The 16603-nt window shown below is 43.4% G+C and overlaps 1 protein-coding gene across 1 annotated transcript in view; it reads right to left on the minus strand.

The window, feature by feature from the left end:
- ANXA5 (annexin A5) overlaps positions 1-16047 on the minus strand; it is a 32908-nt gene extending 16861 nt beyond the window's left edge. Inside the window, exons 1-4 of the mRNA XM_073341026.1 lie at positions 15833-16047; positions 15426-15523; positions 3157-3241; positions 1925-2019 (exon numbers count right to left, since the gene is read on the minus strand). Of these exons, the coding sequence (XP_073197127.1) occupies positions 1925-2019; positions 3157-3241; positions 15426-15434 (189 nt within the window). The 5' untranslated portion in view covers positions 15435-15523; positions 15833-16047. The remainder of the gene's footprint in view (positions 1-1924; positions 2020-3156; positions 3242-15425; positions 15524-15832) is intronic.
- Between the last annotated feature and the right edge of the window lie 556 nt (positions 16048-16603).

A 16603-nucleotide genomic window follows, 5' to 3' on the forward strand; every position in this document is an offset into this window, starting at 1 on the left:
AACACAAGAACAATGGCTGAGCTTTTCAACAAAGTGTCTAAATCCCCAAACAGATCTGGAAATCTCTATCTAGCTTTGGAGAAGACTTCATATGGCAGGGCCAATTTTCCGAAGTTTCAAGCCCCCATCACTCCAACTGGAGTCAACGGAGTCACTGGCACTTTGAAACTGAGGCCCACAATCCCTTCTCTTTAGTCACCACCGGTTGTTTGTTTCATTACTTGTATACTGGTTTTCCTAGTACAAGCTTTTGATTTTTAGAATGCTTGAACAATTATTTATCCTTGTTACCTATAATGCACACAGATATTCTTAGTTTTTTAGCATCTTACATGCCAATTACAGCAGGTCCCCGGTATATGTTGGGGGTTGTGTTCTGGAAAAGAGATACCGATACCAAAATGACGTATACCAGGGACCTGCTGGAACAGCAGTGGCATAGGGAGGAGGGGACACTTGGGTGGGCGGGCAATGATGGAGGTGGAAGGATAGGAGTGATTTGGCGGCCTCTCCCTCCCACCAGCCAGCCTTGCGGGGGGGGGAAGGGAGTGGATGATAGATGCTCTGGCCAGGGGCCCCTGGAAAAATGGGGGGGCCCAGTAAAAATGTGGACCAGTGCACCCCCACCACACACCCCGTCCAGCACTCAGCGCTTGCCCTGCTGCTCCCGGGGCTCCGGCGGAGGAGTGGGGCACAAGGGCTTGCCCCGCTCGGCCCAGCCCTGCTCAGCCCAGCACTCCAGCCAGGGAGTGGGGTCAGGGGCTTGCCCCATTCCGCCCGCCCAGTGCTCCAGTCAGGGAACGGATTCTGGGCACAGAGGCTTGTCCTGTTCCGCAGGCTCAGGGGCTTGCCCGAGCGCTCCAGACAGGGTCAGGGGCTTGGAAGCCCCCACATCCTGACCCCCCTCCCCAGCTGGAACGCTGGGCAGGCATAGTGAGGCAAGTGCTGGGGCGGGAACAGAGCTGGGGTGGGGTGGGCCTGGATGTTAAGTGGGTGGGCCGCAGCCCACTGGGGCTACGCACATCTGTCACACATACATCGCTCATCAATAGGGAAATGTGTTCCACTTCACATCAGTCCATATATCTGTCATTTGCAACTTACAGTACAGTACTTCAAACAACGCATATGCAGATCGGGACAGACGTGAATCGGAACACGTTCCCCCATTGATGAGCGACAGGTTTGCGAAACAACAGATAAGGGGGAGATGTATACCAGGGACCTCCAGTATTACAATTATTTAGGAAGTAGAGTTTAGCATGACTGGTAGCTAAACAAAATAAAAAAGCACTGTGATTGCTATCAGGTAGATGGGTGGGGTAGAAAGTTAAAAACAAAACAAAAAATGTATTCTCTAACTGCACTTGCTATTTGAAATAAAGATTAAACAGATCGAAGATTTAAGGAGAGGTGCACTTTATCCAACAGTGCCAGGATAAGGAAATTACTTATTTGTGTTTGTCTTAAATGCACTGCTTTTAATCTACCAACAAATTAAGTTTTACTCTCTTTTTGCAATACTGGATAGTTACAAAATGTGACAGAAATCAAGGCACCAGAGAATTCTGTCCCACTAGATCAAGAATCACCTCTGGCATCAAAATACTCTTATATTCTCTGTATATCAGGAATGAGGATCAATGCTTGAAGCACACAAAGAGTAATAGGAAAGTGAAGATGCTGTTTGGACTATACTGGGTCAGAAGACTCCACAGGAGGAGCACATGGAAAAGAGAATGTAATGTCTGTGTGATAATCTAAACTGAATATTCTTATTTCATTGGTGATTAAGATATAGTTTTAAAGGAAAAGTCAGACAAAACAACAGAACCACAGGGTCTCATTAAATGAACATTCTACGGAAGAGTGGACGGACTGTGAGAGTGTCTGATTTGTTAAAGTACTTTCTTCCTCCTCTTACCCTGCCAAATAAGGTTTTAAAAGCCGCTGCAATTTGTTGGCGTTGAGCATTGCTTCTGCTAGTAAGGATCTTCAGGACAGCCTCTTCATCGGTACCTGAAGTTATTTGAAGAGGGAGGAAAAAAAAGAACATGAACAGCTATAAAAACTTTTCTAAAAATCTAATGGTGTAAACTTTGAGAGGGCTGAACACTATGAAGAGTCACTAAATCAAAGATAAAAAGCAGACAGCAGTGTACTTAATTAGCCACTGATGAAAATTTCAGTACACCTCAAGCCATGCCATCAGATTCTGACACACTGGTATGAGAATAAAATGGATGGAGTTTTAACATGCTGCTCTCAGGCAGGATACCACTGCAGGCACAGCTCCCAACATGACAGACAGCAGCCACAGAAATGAATCATACTCTGTACTTCTGTAAAACCAGGAAAGGGGGCTTCTCTGTAAGATACAGAACTTATTCCAGCTCTGCATTACCCCCACAAATACTCCTGATGTGGAGGTCTGGTTAGAGGAGGGAAAGGGTGGATTGCAGTAGAAGTGTAGTAAGGAACTCCCTAAACCTCCACTGATTCCCTCCTGCCACTAGCCTCATAAAGACCAAGGGAGTAGGGAATGCAAGCTAGGGCAGCAGTTTTTGAACAGGGTCGTGCACAAACGGGGCGGGAGGGGGGGAGCAGGGGCACGGACACCCCCCAGCAATCGTCCGGGGCACAGGACTCCTCCAGCCCCAGGAGTGAGGATGGAAAGGGGGGAAGTGAGCTCCTGCCAGGGCCAGGGTGGAGGGAGAAGAGTGAACTCCTGCCAGGGCGGGCATGAGGAAAGAACAAGCTCCTTCCGGAGCCAGGGGGAAGGGTGTGGAGAGAAGAGCAAGCTGGGGCAGGGAATGGGGGAACAGAATGTGCCCCTGTAAAAGGGGCCAAACTTGATTTCCTGCAGACGCCCCTGCTTTTGAATAAGGGAAGTGACTTGCATCTCCCTGTGTCAGGCTAGGGGTGAACTTTCTTGAGGATAGCAAAACCAAAACTGGAATAAACCCTGACTCCTGTGTTCACAGGGTTATAATTCCATCAGATGTAAAAATTAAAAATCTCTTATCTTTGTTTGTTTTAGCTAATGTAAAACTTCAGTACACAGCCATTATATTGTGTCAGAAAAGGAAAACGAAGTGCTTCCCACCTAGCTGATAGAAATAACTCCCTCTGAGCAGTCATATCCATAATTCTTACCCAATCCTTTCATTGCCTTACGAAGAGCCTCAGCATCAGTTCTGGCATCAAAACCAGCAAAGTCCTTCACGGTGCCTCTTGAGAGCTAGAGGAGAAAAATGCCATGAAGCAGCAGATACCAGCTTATTTAATGAGTCCACTGCATATCTGCTCATATTAGGATCCCAGCTGTGATTTGGGATGGAGATCTGAATGTTAAATTTTTTGCTAGAAAAATGCTGTTTAAACCAGTTCTCACTACAATATCTATACACAATTCTTACTAGACAGATGCTAATGTAGTTTCAGTTCAGTGTACGCAGGAGCTACCAAAAGCATGAGTCCATTTGTGTGAAGTGGTTTGCAAGACCAGGGCCTTAAACATTAGCACCTGAAAGCAACATGGTGGCATGGCACCTCTAACATTTGTGGCTTTATATTTACATACAGGACATGTCCTAGGAAGAAGTGTACACAGAATCCTAGGGACACTCATGCAGTTTTAAAAGAATTGACCCCAGACATAGAAAGCAAGAGGTACATCACTTATCTGAAGAACAAGATTTTATAGATCTGCCACACAGCACCACATTTTAAGAAGTTTCATGATACTCTTCTAAAAAACAATATGACACTTTAAAATCTACAATTGTATTCAACTATATTTCCTGTTTCCTTTCACATGAGCACTTTTGTTATTGAATGGCCCAGCTAAATTTGGTAAGAAATAAGTCACAATAGGCAATATAGGTCATAACATAAGAATGAAAGGGTCAGCACATGGGCATGTGCACACACACAAATGATTACACTGTTTCCATGGTACATCGCCTTCAGAAGTTCTCTTTTAGAATCAAATACATGAGAATTAGCCATCCTTATGGAAAAGTCCCATATAATTTAATAGGAGTTACTATGTAGCAGTTATATCTCTGATTGGGCCCCCTAAACACTGCAGAGCAGGAACCCATTGTATTGTGCTAGGTAGACAAAATCCCTGTCCTCAAAATCTTGCAATTGTAAGACAAGTGACATACTAGGGATGGGAAGAGAGGAAACACCAGAGCAAATGCAATTTACATACATATATATATATATATGTATCTTTTTTTTCCTTTTCCCCTCTACCCCAAGCCTAGGCATCATTCACTGGGAGATTTCTTTGTAGGCATCACAGCAGAAAGGCAGCGATCAGCATGACGAAGACATCCCACGTGTAAGGCATTTATTGGAGAAGTGGACAATTGAGATTGGTACTGCTGGCAGAGCAGAGGTGGTGGATGGACGTAGTAAGAAACAGGAATGAGCAAGTCGAGAAGGGTAGAGCTATAAAGGGCCGTGAAAGTGGATGAAACCAAAAGGAATCTCTAGAATTTCTTCTGAAAACCAACTTGATTAAAAAAAACCCAAAAACTAATATCTGCTCGGTTTTTTTAATCTCCCTGTACATCAGGGTGGATAAAAAAAAAAATCAATGATTTTTTTTAAATAAAAAAATAAATCTGATTTTTTTGATAAAATGCTTTTTGAGGAAAAAACTTATCTAAAGATAGTTTTAATTAAGATCATTATAGCTCAAAGATATCTCATCATGGAATAGGGATTATACATTCTAATTCTATAGTACGAGACAATATATTTATGTAATGTTTAAGAAAAGTTTTGTAAATGAGTTCCAATAGTTCATAGATTAGGGACCCAATTTTATGGGACTCCACAGGCTTCTGAATAGATTATTTAGAAAAATCTTTCTATCTACTCAGTGGGACTCAGTGTTCAGTCTAGAAGATGCCATCAGAGATGCTTAGTTTTTGCAGTTCTCGAACTGTGGATTTGTCTCTCCAGAGATAACATGCTTGTTAACAGCAAAAATGTTTTTAAATAAGTAGAGGTGAGAAATAACGGACCTCAACTCTATTGTCCCTCTGCAAATTTGTGTACACAGAGTCAATCCCTTACCTCTCTCTAAAAGTGCAAAGTTTCAAAAAGTTCAACGAATATAAGATTGTTGGAGGCGGAATAGATCAGGACAAGGAGAAGAAGTCTGGAGATAAATGTGAGAAGCAAGGGACATATGTTTGTTTTGTTAAAATATTCTGTTTGCTGTGAAGAAAAATATCCAGAATACTTAATGTTGTTGTTTTAGTTAAATAAAACAATTTAAATGTCTGTCTGGTGATGTTCTCCTCCTAATACAGCATGGCAAGAAAATCCTCCAAATATTAATGATTAGCCTGTTGAATTGGAGATATTCACTTCCCAATGACTTCATAAATATCTGCTTCAATTACCTTTGGTAAATGAAATAACTGAACAATCATTCATTTTCTGATATAGCTATAAAACGAATCTGAAAAGTTTTCAAAATAAATCAGTGTTTAAAAGTGTTTAGTGTGTACCTTCTAAAAATGAAACCTACATCTATCTCTGAGTTGTGAAGAATATGTATTAAGGTTATAACAATCAAGAAGAATGCACTTTTTGTAGAAAACCATGATTAAATCGAGTCTTCCTGACTAGTCATTTAAATCAAATCCACCCTGCTGTACATGACTATCTTCCAGGTTTCCATAGTAGGGATATAATCCTTTATTAACCCCAATCAGATGCTTAAAAAAACAACACCTATAAAAACGCTGTACATTTTCAATTAAATTTTATAACACTTTTACTCCCAGGGCAAGTATTTATGTTGTCTTATTCTAGATGTTCATTTCACATAACCTTCAGCAGTGTATTGAATAATCCCAGGGCCTTTTCAAAGACATGGTTTCTTATACCAAATCCTGCTCCTCATTATTCTAGCCCAGTCTGTTGTCAATAAGCTGTCTGTGCATCAGCTGAATATTCCCTCCCCCAAAAATTCCAGTCAATATTCAGGTACAGTTCAAAATACCAACAAGGACACATGCAAACACATACAAATACAGTAGAAACCCAGAAAATAATTTGTTTATTTCTCTTCAACCATATTTTACAAGCCATATAGCCACCTGGCTTCTGGGAGGAAGTCCTGACCTCAGTTTAGCAATTTCAATTACTCAGTGCTATGCTATTGTTACAAATTGGTGGAAGTGATTTTGCATTGGCGGGGGGGGGGGGGGGGGGTGGAGAGTGGAGGGAGGAAATCTGCCAGAATGGAAAGGAGAAGGCATAGAACTGGCATTTGAGCTGTAACCAGCCTCAGTGCACACTGAAAGTAATAGTTTCGCAAGCCAAGTTTGCATCATGCCCTAGTGGGAGCGTTGCCATGTGTCTCAAGTTAATCTCATCTCACACTCTGAGAAGCACTAAGGTAAACAAACAAACAAATTCACCACCATCATATCAGCATTTAAACATATACAGAATCACCTTGTTTAACAGCACAATACAACATTTCTAATAGACTTCTGTTCACAACATACATGAGGGATGAGATACTCCCCTTGTAGCATTTTCTTTTTCAATTTCAAACAATGGGCAGTGTTTCTACTATAAGGTTTACAGCATATATTCATTGTCTTTTCTCAATAGCCCTTGGAAATAAGTGGGTGAAAAAAGTCCCTACTGATCACATTAACAAACAGAAGTTAATTTAGCAAATCAGACAGATTTAAAAAAAAGACCTCCATCGGGTAACCTTGTCCATACCAATTGCCAATGCAGGGTTACTCAACAGAATATTCTCTAGGGCTTTACGTAGTTCCATGGTTTGAATTATCTAAGACTATCACCATTTCCCCTGGGAGACTATTCCACAGTCTCTTAGGCCTCACATTTAGAAAGTGGTTTCTGGTTTCTAGCCTCAGGTTTTCCTTTGCTTATCCAATTATACCTAACTGGAATGGCCCTGAACAATTTCTAAGCCTCCTTTTAATGATCCTAAGTTCCTTAGTCATCTTTTAGCCAAGTTAAACATAAAGATAGTATCTTTGATCAAGAGTCACTCTCTCCAGTATCTTTTTTTAGTTTTGTTAACGAAAGCAAATCTTTCATAATTCTCACTTGCAAAGCGTACTGTAGAAAGTCTCTGGGTTTACTGAGGTTGCCCAAAGATTCCTGAAATTTTTTGGCATAGATGTAAGCTAGAAAAACATTCTGAGTATTAGAGTTAATTTGCATGCTACACATTCCACTCTGAAGCAAAGTTGCTATAGCCTATACTGCCACTGTATGTATTTATTGGACTTATAAAATGGCCCTGCCACATAGCTCATATCACAGCCTTTTAGACAGAAGCAGGGTTACCCTTCTACATAGCTTACTTATACCAGTCTTAGAGGCTGCATCTGTAGTAAGAAATTGTGTACCCATAATACAAAATCATTTTCCAGCAATGGTGCAAGCACTAATGTAAAACAGAACTCATGTGTTTTCAGCCCTGTGTTATAGAAACCTACTCATTCACCTTTTTAGAACTTATCAGTGTGACCCAGCAATCTAACTATGTTGTGGCAAGCTAATGTGAGCATGCTAGATTTAAAAAAAAAAATAAAAAATTCTATATTAAAATCTTCCACAGGTGGCCAGTTCTGCGGTCTATTAGTAATTTGACTTTTCAGTCCAGGTTTCTCACTCCCAAGGCCAGCAGACAAGGGCTGAGAGTGTTAGGGTGACAGTGGACTCAGGCCAGGGGACGGAGGAAGTGCCTTGCATTTTTCAAGTGACTCATTTTGGCCACTGAAGGAGGGGCATTGACAGGCTCCAAATGGAAACACATTCAGTTTTTCTCACCTGGAAAGATGATGGCCACAGACATGGAACATTGAAGACTGAAGGGACGATCCTAGTGTAAACTGCCATGGCTCCATTGAAGTCAATTATCTATAAAATTGGACTTCAGTGAAACTATGACAAGTCACACGAGAGGAGGATCTCCCCCAAGGGTATAAAGTTCAGGAAATTAGGAGCGTCTCTGAGCTCCAATCAGGGATGTACAATTTTTTCCCCCAAACAAAAAAAAAAACTATAGCCCTATGCAAACGTATGACACTCTAAAGCTGTTACCAGAAGACAAAAGTTTTTGCATTAAATAGAGCTTAACATTCATAAAGGAGCAGTCTAGCTCTTTTAGATGGAACATGATTTCATGAATTCCAGACTTTCACTAGTGAATCTAAAATCAGTGAATTAAGGGACAGTTAATATTTCATATGGGACTTCTGTTTCATAACCTATTTGTGTTTATTTTCTACTATAGCTCCATAAAGATTTTAGGTGCCTTTCTTGATACTCTTGTGTACACTGCTGCAAACACACACACAAAAGGCTCATCATAACACCAATATATCAAAAATAAGTTTTTATTTTGTGCACTAGATCATGTATTAGGAAGAGAGCCCTAAGTATATGGGTAGTAATGAAATCACAAACAACATGAGTTTCAGTTATAAACCTATTTGAAATCTGATGTGATCTCTTACTAAACAAGAACTTACACTGTAGGTTGTAAAATATGAAACAACCAGGGTTTGAACAGACAGAATATCATGATAGCAACACTAAACGCTCTTCTCATTCTCAATCCTACCAAGTTCACCAATTCACTCACTAAGTTCTTTAGAAATTACATGTACCAGCTCAAATTATCTGTATGGAATAGGAATGCTACGCTTTAAAGAGACAGCAAGTTCCGAGAGGCATGCCTGCAATTAGATCATTCCAGCACAGATGCCTGCAGACAGACAGCAACAAGGGAAAGTGGGATAATGTAAGTTTCAAAATAAGTGGATGGTTTATCTTTAAATTCTCGCGCACACACCACAATATCAAGAAACAACTTTTTAAAAGTTAATCTTTTCTGCTTCCATCGTGTATTATGTAACAATCCTTTTATTTCTTCTGCACTCCCAAACTTGGGCTGCAAGTTTTGCTAAAGGACTAGATCTCACTGGGAGATGTGGGGTTGAAAGACACCAAGGATTATATCCACAAAAGGGGACTTTACACTCAACTTTACAGTGTCTAATGTTTAAGTGCTTTGCCACCAAGCAGAAGCCACAGCCCTGAGTCAGGTGCCCAGACTCCCTATGCCCTGCCCCTTACAGGGAGTTAGGTGCCTAACAGGAAATGCCTCCCTCTGCTTAGGATTCTCAACCGTGAAAAACTCTCCTGAAGTTAGACACGTAACCTAGGTCAGTCCTTTCCCATAAAAAATGGTGGCACAGGTCTTATACCCTGTCATAAATATAAAGGGAAGGGTAAACCCCTTTGAAATCCCTCCTGGCCAGGGGAAAGCTCCTCTCACCTGTAAAGGGTTAAGAAGCTAAAGGTAACCACGCTGGCACCTGACCAAAATGACCAATGAGGAGACAAGATACTTTCAAAAGCTGGGAGGAGGGAGAGAAACAAAGGGTCTGTGTGTCTGTCTATATGCTGGTTTCTGCCGGGGATAGACCAGGAATGGAGTCTTAGAACTTTTAGTAAGTAATCTAGCTAGGTATGTGTTAGATTATGATTTCTTTAAATGGCTGAGAAAAGAATTGTGCTGAATAGAATAACTATTTCTGTCTGTGTATCTTTTTTGTAACTTAAGGTTTTGCCTAGAGGGGTTCTCTATGTTTTTGAATCTAATTACCCTGTAAGGTATCTACCATCCTGATTTTACAGGGGGAATTTCTTTATTTCTATTTACTTCTATTTTTATTAAAAGTCTTCTCGTAAGAAAACTGAATGCTTTTTCATTGTTCTCAGATCCAAGGGTTTGGGTCTGTGGTCACCTATGCAAATTGGTGAGGCTTTTTATCCAACATTTCCCAGGAAAGGGGGGGTGCAAGTGTTGGGAGGATTGTTCATTGTTCTTAAGATCCAAGGGTCTGGGTCTGTAGTCACCTAGGCAAATCGGTGAGGCTTTTTACCAAACCTTGTCCAGGAAGTGGGGTGCAAGGTTTTGGGAAGTATTTTGGGGGGAAAGACGCGTCCAAACAGCTCTTCCCCAGTAACCAGTATTAGTTTGGTGGTGGTAGCGGCCAATCCAAAGACGACGGGTGGAATATTTTGTACCTTGGGGAAGTTTTGACCTAAGCTGGTAAAGATAAGCTTAGGAGGTTTTTCATGCAGGTCCCCACATCTGTACCCTAGAGTTCAGAGTGGGGGAGGAACCTTGACATACCCCATAGCCCAGGGTTAGCCTACTTATAACCCATAGCCCATTCACCCAAAATGTGGGAGACCTGGGTTCAAATACTTACTCTGCCTGATTTAGAGCAGGAAATTGAACAGAGGTCTCCCTTCCTTGAGGAACACCCTGACCGCCGGGCTTTTTTAAAAAAAAGACACTTACAAAACACTGCTCTTGTCATTTTTCATGTTGGCCATCTAGACACATAGGTTTAAAGGAGAAAAGCTAAGCTCCAGTTAATAGACTCCACCCATGTTTGTTCTACTAAACTTAAACTTCTGACAAAGGAAAGAATTACACAGTATCCAAGTGGGAGTCAATGAGTCAGTTCCTGGACATTAGCACAGAACATGTGCAGGTTGATCCTGACACCAGTTGCCCAAAGAAACAGAAGTGGAGAGAAACCGAATTATGCAATCGTTTAGGGGCTTACTCTGAAACATCTGTTCATGCAGAGTCCTTACACAAGTAGCCTCAATGAAGTCAGTGAGACTAGTCAAGGCTCAATTCTGCAAACACACATGTACTTAAGCACATGAAAAATAATCTCACTGAATGATATTGAACTCAATGAGATTACCCATGTGCTTGAAAGAAAGCACATGACAGTTTACAGGACTGGGACCCAAGTATATTGGGATTGTCAGATCCAACCATTATTTTATAAACAGAAAGGTTTCTTATTGCTCCCATTTTTTAAATTGTTATTTTTAAATAAACCCACATCAGTAGGTATTGTTTCCAGTGCATCTAGGTCAACTGAAAACTAGGAAAATATTTCTGGCGTACAATGACATAAGAACGGCCGTACTGGGTCAGACCATCTAGCCCAGTATCCTGTCTTCCGACAGTGGCCAATGCCAGGTGCTTCAGAGGGAATAAACAAAACAGGTAATGATCAAGTGATCCATCCCCTGTTGCCCCTTCTCAGTTTTAGTGAGTGCAGCAGTGTGAGGAAAGCCAACCCTTTAAGGTCAACAGCATTCCTCCAATTACAAAGGCACCTTGTGAACAAGGATGCCCAGAGTTCAATCTAGAAATTGTACTACACTACAGCGTAGCCATGTTATTACAACTATTCCACAAGATAAATAAACCTTCCTCTACTGGAAGGGTAGCATACAAAAATGCTAATAACTAAAATATTTTTTCTGCCATTACTAGACATAACAAAATATTTAAAGGATTAGGTGAAACACTGAAGAAAATATATTACTGAACATTTTCAACTATTTGTGATTAAGGATATATACACTTTTATTAAAAGCTGACTATGTTGCACTGTATAACTATTTCAAACTCTGTGAACCTTCAGTTCAACACACACATACAATTAGAAGGCAATAGTTTTATTTACATTTCATTTTTATTTTGATTTGCATTTTAATTTAATAGCACTGTTTCAAAAATGCTATGAAGTTATCTGGGCCAGACACTAAGAAAATGGTGTGCACTTGTATATATACATATGAATGTGTGCACAATGAAATGGAGCTTATTCTGTACACTTTCTAAAAGGTTCTGTCTCTCTCTGGGATCAATTATGGCTAAACATGTTGAGAACACTTCCAAATACAGCCCTCCATGGCTGCATAAACACACAGAGAAAAAACAGCAACATGTAAAAACTAGAGGCCCAGTCCAGTATGGTTGAAGCCCCTGGAATAATGTCCAAGATGTCCTTTGACTTCAGTGAAAGATGGATCAGGCCTTAGAGATCTAGGTGCAGATCCTCGGTGGATATAAATGTTCAGAGATCCACTGACTTCAAAGAGAGCAATGATAATTTACACCAGCCAAGGACCTGCTCAGCTCATATCTCAGGGCTAGACCCACAAAGGTATTAAGGTGCTTACGCTCAACATTTAGGTGCCACCAGCATTTTCAAAACCATCACTCAGCTGTCTTTCTGTAGGTACCTCATGTCCCCTATATGCGTAAGTCTGCCCCACACGACATGCGCAAAGCCACCTAAATCCTGACTCCTCCCCACAACTAATGAGCAGCTCTGAGCCCTAACGAGATTGTCAGCTTAGGTGTTTTTCCATCCTATCTCCCCAATCAGGCTCGATCCAGTAGTGTTCTCAGAGTACACCTACCATATCAGGCCTCACACAAAAGCCAACCAGAGGAAAGTTGTCAGGAATTTTTCGTGTGTGTGTTTCCACATAATACTGAACAGCCCTGTGCTTTTAACCTGATCTAACTTAGGCAGAGCACAGACTTGAACTTGCATTTATACAATCCATGACAGAGTCTTAAACACTGGGCTATAGGCTATAATGGGGAGAAGAGAGAGTCTCTCTCTCTCTACCTCTACCTAACTCCAGGAAAGGGTTTAAGCCGAGAATTGCAAGCAGAGATAGGTGCTTGACTGATGGGCTGGCAGGAAGTTCTGCGGTGGGACCAGGGATGAGGAGCTTGGGGTGCAGCAGGCTCCCCCCCCAGCCTTCTCCCCCCTGCTAGCAGGCAGCACAGAGCTCTGGGGGAAGGGGCCTCTCTCCCACCTGCAGGCAGGCAGCACATACCTCTGGGGGAAGGGGCCTCTTTCTCCCCTGCCAGCAGGCAGCAGGAAGGGCCTTTCTCCCCCTACCGGCAGGCAGCACGGAACTCCAGGGGAGGGGCACCTCTCCCCCCTCTGGCAGCAGGGAGCTCTGAGGCAGAGGCCCACAACAGCCCTGGAAACCCCAACTTGCTCCCCTCCCTAGTTCCCGCCCACCCCCAACCTCTCTAGGTTCCACACGGCTTACAGGGAACTTAGCGAGCCGCACTTAGGGTCAATGGGAGCCGCCACTGGCTTGTAGGCCTTGCAATGAAGAACACTGCCTTAGTGGAGGTGAACTGTAAGCCGCATCCCTTTCCTCTGCATCCCACCCTCAGCTAGCTTAGGCAACTCCTTACTCAGGTTGTTGGCTTCTGTATATCCCCTTCTTGGAACCTAACTCTCCCCGTACAATCTATGGGGACCCTGAGCACGTAACTCAGGATTGTGAATTCCACTGGATTGCAGGAAGGGGGGCTGGAACAATTTTTACAGTAAGGATGCTGAAAGCCATTAAACCAAACTGTAAACCCTGTATATAATGGAAATCACTTCAAGCCAGGGGGTGCGTTAGCACCCCCAGTTCTAGCACCTATAGTGGCAGGGCACCCAGGCATCGCAAAGCCTAGGTCCTCTGTGTGAGTCTAAGCCTGTGGTTCAAGTCTCTGCTCAAGAAACATTTCTACAAAATGAAACACCTTCAAAAGGAAACAGAGAGAGACTCATCCCAGAATAGCCTATATAGCTTGGTGATTACGGCACCCTCATAATAGGTGCGTTCAAGACCTTGCCCCAAAACAGGCAGACTGGAGATTCAAACCTGGGTCTCTCACATACCAGGTGAGTGCCCTAATCACTAGGGTATTGGGTAAAATTGGACAAGTACCCCGAAATTCCCAGCCTGCTCACCCCCACTGTCTTTTGTGTGGTTAGGCATGCTCTGAGCACACCTACCAGTTCAGGCCCTGCAAGCAAGATGGGCCAGGGAACGTCTAGTTTGAGACACCCCTGGCAGTTAGGAGTGAGCAAGGACAATGAGCAGCTTAGTGGCAGGATTTTGGTAGCTTTTGTACATCTCCCCCTCTTCTCCCCCTCACGCCTCCCTGCAGAAATGTAAGCATCTATATAGTTAGGGAGCACCTGAATAGTGGTTTTGCGAACATCAGTGGCGTCTAAATGCCAGATTGGGTGCTTATCTGCCTCTTTAGATACCTAAGTCTCGCTGTTAATCAGTCTACACTGGGGAAGAGCGATATAGCATTTTCACAGAGGTACCGTTTATTAGAGCATGGCAACATAAAATGTAGTTTTCATTTGAAGTAGACTGAGGAAATTGAATGGCCTCTTATGGCTTTTTAAAAAGGGAAAAAAGAAAAATATGCTAAAGGTAGTTCTGCACAAAGTCAGTGGGGTTTTGTAAAGGTGCAAGAGATCTGTTTCCATGATTAAGCCCTACGTGTGCCTAATTGGACTACATGAGCAGAATCAGCATCTTGGAACCATTCCAAACCCCTAGGAAAACGGGTTTTATAACAAGAGCCTAAGCAATTCAATCCAAACTTTACCAAAAAGGTAAAGTTTAGCAGAAGAGTGTTTAAATGAGTAATGATTTCCCTTAATTTATGTAAATATTGAGGGATGTTAAAAAATGCATATTGAGGCTAAAAGCTACTGCTGTAAGTCTCATTAATATAAGATCAACTTGATGCATAATTAAATAATTCCAGACTACACACTTGGAACATATTCATACATTTGATAACTTGTGTAAACAGTTGGAAGTTATGGAGCAGCAGTTTTAAGTTTATTTTTTTGGCTTGTCAGGCATTGTGGAGTATTTATGTTTGATGTGATTGTATAAACATATAGGGAGGTTACTGTTATGGTTGTTTTTCAAACAACCATTTGGCCTAAAAATGTTACAGAACTAAACTAAACATTGAAAATGAAAATGACCAATAAGAAAGGCATAAAACTTTCTGGGGAAAAAATGGCTGAAAAAGCATTAGAATAGATTTGCAGTTTACGGATCTATCAGAGAAGTTCAGCATAAAAAGTCTGTGTTGAGAAGCCACACAATTTAAATGGCAGAAGAGAGTAAAGGGGGAAAGAAAAAAAAAATCAAGAAATTTTTTTCTTCTCTTTACTCCAGTAGAAAAAGGCTACACCCACGCACATCAGAAATATGCACTACAGAAAACTTGGCTAAATGAAAGGAAACTGGAAGGAAAACTTTGTCTGATGTTTATTTCACAATGGTTATGATGAGTTGTCCAAGTTCTTGTTTCAGCATCTTTGGAGTTTGGTGTGAGTTTATTAGAGATAGGCCAAACGTTTTTAAAAAGGAAAAGAAGGACAGTTTAGAAAGAAAGTTGCCTAGTTTTGGAGAAGTCTAAGAAAGCCCACGTCATTCACTCCCGCACTTTTACTGTGTTCCCACTACACTAAAATGGAGCTGTGATTATTAAACAAGCACCAGCCGGGAAAGAAAAGCTAGAATGGATTTAAAGCAACAGGAACTATCATTGATTTGATCAAATGCCCCTTCAGCGTGGGTTTGCCACGCACACAAGCACTTACCACGGCAATACAGAAGCCTTTTAACCTTAGCAAGCCCGAAATAAGGGGAGCAGCGAAGTGACTCACCTTTGCCATGGCTCCTGAGGATCAGTGGGCAGGAAAGCGAGCGTGCAAGGGCTGCAAGAGAGACTGTGCGCGTCCTGCGTTCCCCCGGGCAGCTCAGCCTAGTGGAGAGACAAGTTATGCGGAGCCCGGGGCCAAGAGGGCAGCAGCCCACTGGAGACCGGCTCCGTTCCAAAGCCGGAGCAAGGTTGCAAGCCAAAAACATGTGAGCTGGGGAGGCTGGTGAAATGAAGCAGGAACCCCGGGCCAACGCCCATCCCTGGACACCCCCATCGCTCCCGTCTTCCCCGCGCGGAAGGGAGGACACGTCAAAGGGCTTCAGGGAGACGGAGGGCAGCCCCGCTGCGGCTGCTCTGCGCCCCTTGGTAACCCCCGATCCCCTGCCTCGGCCGCTCGCCCCGGTTACTCACCGCGGAGGTCCCCGGGTGCGGACACGAGCCTGGCGCGCTGTAGCAGCTACGAGTTACACGGAGCAACGAAGAGCCTCAGCCCCCCCAACGCCGGCCACGCCCGGTGCTCATGTCACATCCCCCGCCCCCGCCGGGCCGAGCTCGGCCTGTGCAGCCCGCTGCTGGGCGGCCAGCGCTGGAATCCCCCGGGCCCAGGGAGCTGGTCTCAGGCCGGCTTCGCCTCGCGCGCTGGGCCAAGGGCCCTGCTGGTCTCTGCGTCCTCTCCCCTCCCCCTCGGCCATGCTGGGCTCCGACAGAGAGCGGGGCCTCGGGAGTAACGCTGGGGTTACTTTGCCCCCTGCACAAATAGTAGCAGCCCTACACAGCTGCCTGGTTTAACTGAGGGTTGAGGCACACAGGGGCAAGATAGGCAGGCTGGCCTGAGCATGTTGGGTGAGATGGGGCCTGGGGTTTAAAAAACAACTAAGCACTATCAAGTCTTCACGGGTTTTTGCTCCTGAATGTCCTTCTTGGAAAGCCAACCACTGGATAGAGCCAGGGTTTCTCAACCACGGATGACAAGGAGATGGGGTCAAGGGGAGCCGTCACTGGCTTGTGGGCCTTGCAGTGAAGAACACTGCCTTAGTGGATCTGGACCCTAAGCCTCATCCCTTTCCTCTGCATCCCACCCTCAGCTAGCTTAGGCAGCCCCTTACTCAGGTTGTTGGCTTCAGTATATCCCCTTCTTGGCACCTAACTCTCTCCATCCAATCTATGGAGACCCGGAGCATG

The sequence above is a fragment of the Lepidochelys kempii genome, chromosome 4 (assembly GCF_965140265.1).
Source record: "Lepidochelys kempii isolate rLepKem1 chromosome 4, rLepKem1.hap2, whole genome shotgun sequence".
NCBI lineage: Eukaryota > Metazoa > Chordata > Testudines > Cheloniidae > Lepidochelys > Lepidochelys kempii.